Here is a 9,511-nt window from a genome sequence, read left to right on the forward strand (position 1 = left end):
GCCACAAGGCACGCACGCATTTCACTGAAAAGTGAAATGCGTGTGATGAATTGATCAGCAGCGAGTAGTAAAAGCGATGTGTTCCTCTGCTGGGAAATCGAAGGAGCTTGAGACGTGCCCTTTCTAACCTTCCTCACGTCAGCCAGACCTGAGATACAGAACAGTAATCCCGTGTTGTTCAGGTCTGGGTTCTGCTGTGTAAAAATAGACAATTCGAGTCCATGGAGGATGCATGTTTCCCCATTCGAGTTGATGCCATCTGCCATCTGTTTGCAGGTATGTGCCCTCCAATTGTAGACACGGGCATCGTGCCGCCATGTGATCCGCTACTGGGTTTAAAAGCTTAAGGCCCAAAGAGAAGGGGACGGTGTGCAATTCCCCATCGAGTCCAGTCCGAAGCGTTCATCATTCTGGGTAAGTCTGCACTCTTCTTCTTTTATTCTATCAACCCTAAGATCCCTCATAGGATGCATTTTCAAGACACTTGGGTTCACTCTTACACCATCATCTTCCTCTGAATTGACTCACTCGTACAGGTGCTGCATCCTAAAACATGTCAGACACGGAGGCAACCGCAAACGAGTGAGTAAACGGCGCATTTCAGCAGGAAGGAAAGTGATGATGACAAAGTGATGGAATTGATTATAACAAAGTATTTTTCTGGTGTGTTTTCTTTTTCTTTCAGGGGGCCACGTAAGTCAGTTTGTCAGTTCTCAGACTAGGCTGCACATTCAGACAGCTGCTTGTAGTCAGCAAGAAATTCTGACTGGCTGGATGCTACACGGCTGCTTCATGTGACAGAAATGCATTTGTACTGCGATTCTGCCTCATGCACACCACCCAGTCGCTGGAATAAGTGTTAGCTGAGCACGTTTCTGCAAAAGCCACGGATAAGTTCAAACTGAACGTTTCTTTTCGTTGCAACTTTACGTTTGTTGAGGTTGAATTTCTCTCGTGTCGCAGCGCTGTGCTTAGGTTTTTGTTTGTTCGGGGGGAAAAAAAACATTTTGGTCACCACAAAAGCGTAGAAAAATGTCTGCAAGGTCTCCTTAAAATAATACCTGCTTTTCATGGCACAAAAACATCTGGAAATATCCTGAGGTCTTCTTAGAGATATCCAGTATTGTGCCTCGAACTGCGGTTGGTGTGGACGTATCTGTGGTTTTGCAGAAAGTCACCTGCTAACATCATATCCCAGCGACTGGGCTGTGCACGTATCAGAAATGCATTTATGTCCGGGCCCATGTTTTAATGTACTTGTCATTGCATACATTGCCGCGGCCAACCTCTGCTCTTCACCTCTCTCTGTGTGTACGCTGCGAAGAAGACGAGGATATTGTTGGTATGTACGCTGATACAAACAATATCTATGAGAACAGTGTCAATCTCTGCCTGTAACATCGCTGCCACTTTGTTACCTGCTTTACACACTTGAGCTTTGCACTTAAACATTCTTAGTCACTTAACACACTGCATCTGCTAAGCCGCTGGCTTCACCGCACAGCATGCTGTATTTTTGGTGCCACTGTATGGCGGCAACAGCTGCCCTTGATCTCCTCTATGGGTTGACCTTTGTCCTCCCGGTCAGTCGAGATAGTTGTTGTGTGAACATCCTTTCAGTTCGAATGGTGCAGTGGGTCGCCATCAAGGAGATAAAGGGTCGTACCTCTATTTCTGTCCTCTTTGTGAGACCGTCCATGTGAGCCACTGTGCAGCCCTGCCGTCCCCGAGACTAAGCGGCACCTGTCTCCCTCCATGTGGAGTCGAGTCGCTGTTAGAGAGCAATGTAGGTCAGCTTGTGTTCTCAATAGAGGACCTTGGGGAAGATAGCAGCACGAGCACAATACCCACGTTCATTTCTGTGCCTGTTAGAAGTCCTCTAAACGCAGGTTGACTTACCTTCTTTGCAGGGGAAACAGGTTGAGTTACCCTCTGTGGCCGAAGGGACTAAAGGCTCTGTGTCACCTTTTCCCACAGAGGCCCGACGCGAAGAGCAAATGTTGGGAACAAAAAAAACACAAGTAGTTTGCAAATAGTGCAAAACACGGCGGCAACTATGGGAAAGCTGATGGAATTAGTATTCATACATATTTGATAAAACAATTTTTTTCTCTTTACAGCTTCATAAAAAGTAATCTTTAAAAAAATCAGTGTCATTAAAAAAACTTCCTATAAAAGGTATAAAAAGTGAATCAGTACATCAATATTCTCAATTTAAGGTTTAATAGAGAAACTGGCACATCCAAAAATACACATACAGAAATAATGTTGACCTATATGCTGTGTGTTGTTAACTCTACATTGCTTGCTTTGCACAGAAGAGGAGATGGAGGAGGAAGAGGTGGAAGAGGTAGTTGAGGAGGAGGAGGATGAGGAAGGTATTACCGCTTATGCTAATATGTGTTTGCATGCCAGCAATAAACAGACATGACTTTAATCTCAACACACTTGATCTCAACCATGCATGACTGGTGTAATCATTACCAGTGTACGCGTAAGAAACGTATCATCACTGTCAAGAGAGAAAACCATGTTTCTCCAAAAGCTGAGAAAAGAAACAGCTTTGAGATGATGAGTTTTTCAGATGACCCAGTGGGTTTTTTAAAATGGTTTATTTAGCTTAACAGGTGATGATGTGCAGTGTAAGTAAGGTTATATAATGTAAAACTATCTCTAATGTACCTGTATACCTGCTGAAAATGCAGCTATTGGTAAAAAATGTCCACTTAAAGTTGTTCTGTTTGGTTTAAAGGGAAATTTAACACACAAATATAAATCCAAAGTCATGTGTAAAAGCTACTGAAGAGTCAACAATTATAGGGCATTTTTCTTTTGCATTTTTTTATCAGGGTCTCTGATAACTATAGAAAAATAATATTTTTGTGACGAGGAGAAATGTAGACTTTCTCTGTTTCTAATGTCATTTGTCTCAACACTGTTTAACAGATAAACCGCACATGAACAGGTGATGACAAAATGAACAAAACATTTACTTTGACGGACAGTCGAGCAATTTTACTCTCCGATACCGAGCAGGGACTCAGGTGTCAGAGAGTAAACAGGCCTGCATACTCTTCTGACTCCGGTCCATCAGCATTGACAGGAGGATGGTCAGCTATGTTGCCTCAGTCAGCTGCTACGTGTGTGAGATCATGCCAGCTCCATCATTATTGACAGCTATTCTCTGTACTCAAAGTAGAGATTAACCAGAGGGCAATGTGTGTCAATCAACAGTGACACTTCATTTACGCGACCTGCTGACCGAGAAAGCCTCTGGAAAAAAAAACATGCCTTTATTTTGAAGTGTTAAGAATGAGAGCTTTAGTGTCAAATGTTTTTTATCCAAAAGATATAACACTCTGCTGGAACATGTTCACATATTTTAATGTAAGAAAACAACAAAAAACACATAATTTTTCTCATTCTGTCCACTGCTGCAGCACCTCTATTCACCCTCACTTTCTCTTTAAGGCCTCTTCTCTGAAAAAGCCCAGTCTGCCCTGATTGGTCAGCTCACACAGACCAGAGCAGGAACCGCCCACAATGTTTACAAATCAGTCTTGTAGTAGAGTGAAGACACATGTACGCATTTCTTCAAGCATACTGTGATAATTTTACAGTATTAAAGTAAACCACCTACACTACACTTCAAAATAATGATATTAAAAGAAGACATGGATGACCTTGGAAGATTTTTGCCAATAATGATCAAACTTGAATGCATTTTTTTAATCATATATTATTCTTAAAGGTTTCATCTTCTTGAAAATCACCTTTAAGCTGTTTCTTCAGTCTCTACCTGTCAGTGTGAATCCTCTGCACCTTGCACATATCACTCAATGTTGACCTCACACTGGCTCTTTCGTCTCTCATCAGATGCTGAAGAGGAAAACGATGGAGGTATGGACAGGTTATTTACGACAGCACAGAGGCTGTGTTCGTCACGGAGGAAAAATGTCGCTCTGTAATTTGTTTTTGAATGACTCACCAAATAAGCTAAGGACTGTGCTTTGCTTTTCCTTTTTATGGATTCACAGAAGATGCAAAGCCCAAGTCAAAGTAAGAAAAAAAGTTTATCACGTTTTTTGATGAGAGGCGTACTAAGATGTAAACATTTTCACTTTCCCGTCTTCCTCAGGCCGGGTTTTGTGCCATGCTTGGCGGCTCCCAAAATCCCAGAGGGAGAAAGAGTGGACTTTGACGTGAGTATATCTCAGGACTTTTTGAAGTTAAGCCTGAAAACTGTCCGTTGGTTTACATTTCATCTAAAAGGTCGACTTCTTCCTCTAATTCCAGGATATTCACAGAAAGCGAATGGAAAAGGACCTGTTGGAGCTCCACAGTCTGATTGAAGCTCACTTTGAGAAGCGTAAGAAGGAGGAAGAAGAACTTATCAGCCTCACTCAGCGCATTGTACGTTGATACCTCGCTCTTCTACATCATCACATTTTGACATTTTGAGTTTACAGGACTTGATTGTGTCTTTTTCTTTTCTTTCCTTGCTCAGGAGAAACGCAGGTCAGAGAGAGCAGAGCAGATGAAGATCAGGGCAGAGAGAGAAAGAGAGCGTCTGCTCAAAGCAGCTGTACGTATACTTGGACAAATAACATTTACACAGCACTTCAATTAAGTACAATCTCGAGGTACCATTTTCTTACACTCCACTACAGTTTGAAGGCAAATATTTAGCTTTTTACACACTACTTTTAATTGAGAACCTCTAACTTAAGATACTTAAAGACTTGTGCTCTAGTGCTATTCATATGGGTTACTGTCACACAAGATTTTTACGACCATGTCTTTGCTGTTAAGTATGACTTTTGGATACTTTCTTTTTACGACAACACATTTACAGATAATAACTTTGACATAAGCCAGCCTCAAAACTGTCCAGGAATCTGTCGCCCTGGGAACTTTTTTAGAAACTAGCCATCTGGTCGTCCGTCCTCAGGCCAAATTCCACCTGCCAATCATACTCAGACTCACTAAAGACAGCTCTGACAAAAGCTGCTCTCAACACATGACTCAGAGTTTTGTCAATGATGAAAGGTACTGCAGATGACAGTCAAGACATCATCATTTGTTTTTTAAACCAGGAGGAGAAAGCCAGAAAAGAAGATGAAGAGGCAAAGAAGAAAGCAGATGACGATGCCAGGAAGAAGATGATTCTGTCCAACTTGAGTTTCACCGGATACAAGGTGAAGACTTCCTCTCTATTCTTGATCAAACGCCGTAGACTGATACACGACATACTGTTTAAAGCACGTCAGCACACATGCCTTCTCTCTGTCATGCAGACACAGACCGGGCCCAAGAGACAAACGGAAAGAGAAAAGAAGAAGAAGATCCTCAACGATCGACGCAAAGAGCTAAATGTTGATCACATGAGAGAGGACTCACTCAGGTAAAATAAAAACACACTATAGCAAAGACTTCCCTGCTCTCTCAATTCATTCCCAATACTTTCTATGATCAATTCAGGACAAAATGAGCCAACAAAACGGACATAATTCATCATGTGCACGCGACGAAATACTCTCACTTACTTGTTCGTGTGCTACAGGGAAAAAGCGAAGGAGCTGTGGGACTGGATACGCCAGCTGGAGGCAGAGAAATACGAACTTCAGTACAAGCACTCGAAGCAGAAGTATGAGGTACGACATCACACGGAAGTTCTCCTATTGTCATCAGAAATGTGTGTTGACGACATCGCCAACATGGATCTCGAGTAAACAGATTCTAGGATGGGGGCCAAACTATAAAGAGAAGGTGTCAGGGAGATTAATGAGAACATTTCTTATTACACAGAGCATACACAAAATATCTGTCAACCAACTTCTCATTTATCGGAGGTGGCGCACGGCCAACAATCACTGTGCGCTTGGGAAATAGCTGAAATGATAGAAGTGAGGGGTGGTAGGTTTATTATCAATATGATTATCTACTATCCTGCCACACAAAGGTAGTCATTACAGAAACAGGGAGGAGAAGAAAAAGACTTAAGACTAGCAAAAATGTTTGATGAATTATTTATGATAAGTTTGATTTTGGCTGCTAGTTCAGGAAGTGTCAGGTGATTTTTTTTTTCTCCATCATGACGAGGTTCATCTAATTCATCTAATACACCTCACTGCATTTCTAACATGTAGGATCATCATGCTGCATACATTTAGCTCCGGCTAATGTTAAACAGGGGTGAGCCCTATTTACACTAATGTCTGCCCCTGACTTACCACAGGAGTGATCAAATGAGAACTCGGGAGGCAGCTTTCCACCTACTTTCTTCTAAATGTTAAAACAAATGTCAAAAACTCTAATTCAGTTTTGACCGATTATTTAAACTACTGCATTCTGGCTTTGTAGTAGTAGTGGGTGTTGGATGAAGGTTCATAGCCCACTTAATATTTCTGGAGCACCAAAACAAAAAAATTTGACTTTCATGCAGCTCATCAGGGGTCGGCAAAGTCACCTGGAGCCCATAGAAATTGTTTTTAAAAGATGTTATTTACACCCTCGACGCACGGTCAAGCTTGTTCACCCGATTCAGATGGGGCTACACGCTGATGCTTTCAGATCAGCAGCTGCAGTGACGATTTTGCTTTAAAAGGAGTTTACAAAACATCTTTTCAAATCAATTTGAGCTCTCATGGCTCCTGTAGACGTGGATTATGCCAGAAAAAGCTGTACGGAGTCCGGGTTTTTTTGGCTATATTTCAAAACAAGTCCCCATCTGCTTCAGTTGTTGAGGAGAATTCTGCTCCCACAGGGTTTCGTAAAACTAGGCTAGGTGGACCGACTGCTATTATTTGTAGTTAAAAATGTTTTCCGATCATTATAAGACTATGGCGAGGCAAAAAATACTTTTGCAGGCTGTCAGAGTCTAGTTCATTAATGGGAAACACTGCCGCAGCGCTGTTTGGCTGTGAAGCTCCAGAAATGTTTTTTGGACTACAAAACCCCACCCAGCTTCTTGTGGCTGAATTTTCATTTCTGTGGTGAACTCATCCTTTAATCGCATCTTTTCCACAGGTCACCGTGCTGAGGAACCGTGTCAGTGATCATCAAAAAATGTAAGTCTATTGTATAATTATATTTTCTCATATTTTGCATTAAACTGAAGCACTTTTCTCCTTAAGTGTGACATAATATCACTTCGGTGGAGCCCATTTTATAAAGTATATAACAGGTATTAATAAAAAAAAGGTAGAAAGTAACATTCAAGTAAACAATAATCAACAATTCTCTGCTTAGACTCATAAATCCGCTCCATATTCACCTAGTGACCTTTTCATGTTTCCACCTCCTCCTGTTTCAACCTCCCCTCCGCCGCTCCCACCACACTGCCCACCATTTGTTTGTGGCGTCGTCAGTAACAGCTGTTTGAGCCAGCCGCCTGACAGCAGACTTCAGTGTCCCCGAACACACCCAGCCAAACAGGACAGGGAAAACAAAAAGGGCGAACATATGAGAGGTGTTTGAACAAAGAGCATTTGGGCATTTGAACAACGTACACGCACTCAGTCTCAAAGGAGAGGTGGGCTGCCAATGCGGGTGAAGACAGAACTCATGACCGCTGTGTGAAATCATCCGTGTTAATGTAGCTCTCTATTACACAGTGACCGTCCCTGCTGCCATCTGAATCATGTGAATCATTCTTCCGGGCTGTTCTGCTTTTGGCTTTGCACACCAGGAATATCATATAGCCCTGATTTCTCCAATTTGTTAAGAAGCTGGAAAAACGCAATCTTTTGTGAACGACTGAGCCTTAAGATGATTGTACAGTTTTCCTTCAAGTTTACACCAAAGATGATTTCAAATTAGCACTGTCTGTTTTTTTCACACAGCATCCAAAGTTTTTCAGAATCAGGGTTGTAATACTGCCACTGATCATTTCCGACAAGTTTCCCTTTGAATCTGATAGCACTTTATCGTCAAACATTCACAGTATTTATGTATTCATAGGGAGGCAGCAGGGGTCTGGTACAGCAACAGTGGATAAAGATAGCAGTAGCCTAAAACTATTTGGTTGCAAATCCCCCTCTAAAGGCGGACAGCTATGAAAAGCTCTCAAACACAGCGACAGCATCTGAGGCCAACAGCAGCAGCTTTCTGTTGAGCCAACATGTGTTTACTTTCTCTCAAAGTTGACCTTTTTCTTTCTGTTCCCAGCTTGGCACAGTAAAAAAAAAAAAAAAAAAAAAAAAAGATAGATGAGGGTGACACAGCCCTCGGTCCGCTGCTGCAAAGAGATGAACTGCATTTTGGACCAGACTCCAAAAAATCTATCCCCCCCCCCCCCGACTAAAAAATTGTAAAACACAAATTAACAGAATGTGATATTTTCCTCATCATTTTTTTGAGGTAAATTCAATTAATCAATCAGTAAAAACAGTATAAAGATGAACCATTCAATGTTTTTTTTGTAAATGTATGACTATCCTAAATCTGATCGCTGCAACAAGTTTCAAACAAGCAGGGACATGGTCAACAAAAAGATGACAAAGCTTCGGAATGCTCCATAAACACCTGGAAACCTTTGGAGACATTCCGCAGGCGAACAGGTTAATTACAGGTGAGAGTGTCGTGATTGGGTATGAAAAGAGGTGTCATTAAAAGCCTCATTCGGGTGGGGCAAGGTTTACCAGTTTGTGAAACACATGATTGTATGAAGGATATTACCACATGGGCACACGTGAAACTGCTGTGATGGCCGCGTCCCAACTTTTTTCAAATTGGGGTTGTAAAAAGATAAATAAATAGTCTCACGATGCCCGATCTGTGCAAGAAAAAATCTTAAGTTTGAGTATAAACAGCTGTAAATGAAGGTTAAAGACAAACCTACAAACAATAGTCTGCTGAGTCCGTATCTTCCTTTCCCTGACGAGAATTTCCCTAAAACAATTTAAATTTCAAACGCAGTCACAGAAGAGTGACTTATTTGCATCAGTAGAAAAAAATGAGTTCTGAGGTTCAAGCTTTGGAAGCAAAAGATGGATAAAGATAGATCATGAGCCACAAAGCTCAAAATAAAGGGTTCGACGCATTTCCCACGGGGGAGAATGTTTCATGTTGCACTGCTCGTTGCAGATGAAGTTGTTTGTGATGATCTGCTCACTCTCTCTTTATTCTCAGCTCAAAAGGCGGCAGAAGCAAGCGTGGCCTGAGGAAGTAACTTCTGACAAAAACACTGCCGACATCAGACTTCCCAGAATTTACAGAGCAGCGTAAACCGCATATTAATGTTTTCGAAGACTCGAACATGCAAGGACAAATTGAAATTCCAAGTGTATCCTGAGATGCTCGTTAAAGTGTTTCCTGGGAAGTGACGTGCACGCTGCTTCAGCAGCAAGAGTGTAGTCGATGACTGATCATCAGACGGTGTGTTGCAGCTTGTGTTTAATTAACGGATCTGAAAGTGTGTCTCCCATTGTGTCTCCCATTTCTATGACTTCAATGACTACGATTGATAAAGTTCATTAAATCTGATCATTAAAAGTTAGGTTGAAACTAA

At 41.7% G+C, this 9,511-nt stretch overlaps 1 protein-coding gene across 7 annotated transcripts; it reads left to right on the forward strand.

The window, feature by feature from the left end:
- The first annotated feature begins 232 nt into the window (after positions 1-232).
- LOC115582748 (troponin T, cardiac muscle isoforms-like) lies at positions 233-9,511 on the forward strand. 7 transcript variants are annotated; one of them, XM_030418920.1, is made up of 15 exons: positions 309-414; positions 537-582; positions 686-693; positions 1,325-1,342; positions 2,319-2,378; positions 3,877-3,900; positions 4,038-4,059; positions 4,139-4,202; positions 4,297-4,413; positions 4,508-4,585; positions 5,097-5,198; positions 5,298-5,404; positions 5,564-5,654; positions 7,030-7,070; positions 9,133-9,511. In XM_030418920.1, exons 2-15 carry the CDS (start codon positions 554-556, stop codon positions 9,170-9,172), a joined length of 801 nt encoding a protein of 266 aa, XP_030274780.1. In that variant the 5' UTR covers positions 309-414; positions 537-553; the 3' UTR covers positions 9,173-9,511. The 7 variants fall into 7 exon arrangements, with proteins under 7 accessions (XP_030274775.1, XP_030274776.1, XP_030274778.1 ...); XM_030418915.1 differs by having other exon boundaries at positions 233-414; positions 5,097-5,404; XM_030418916.1 differs by lacking the exon at positions 1,325-1,342 and having other exon boundaries at positions 233-414; positions 5,097-5,404.

The sequence above is a fragment of the Sparus aurata genome, chromosome 6 (assembly GCF_900880675.1).
Source record: "Sparus aurata chromosome 6, fSpaAur1.1, whole genome shotgun sequence".
NCBI lineage: Eukaryota > Metazoa > Chordata > Actinopteri > Spariformes > Sparidae > Sparus > Sparus aurata.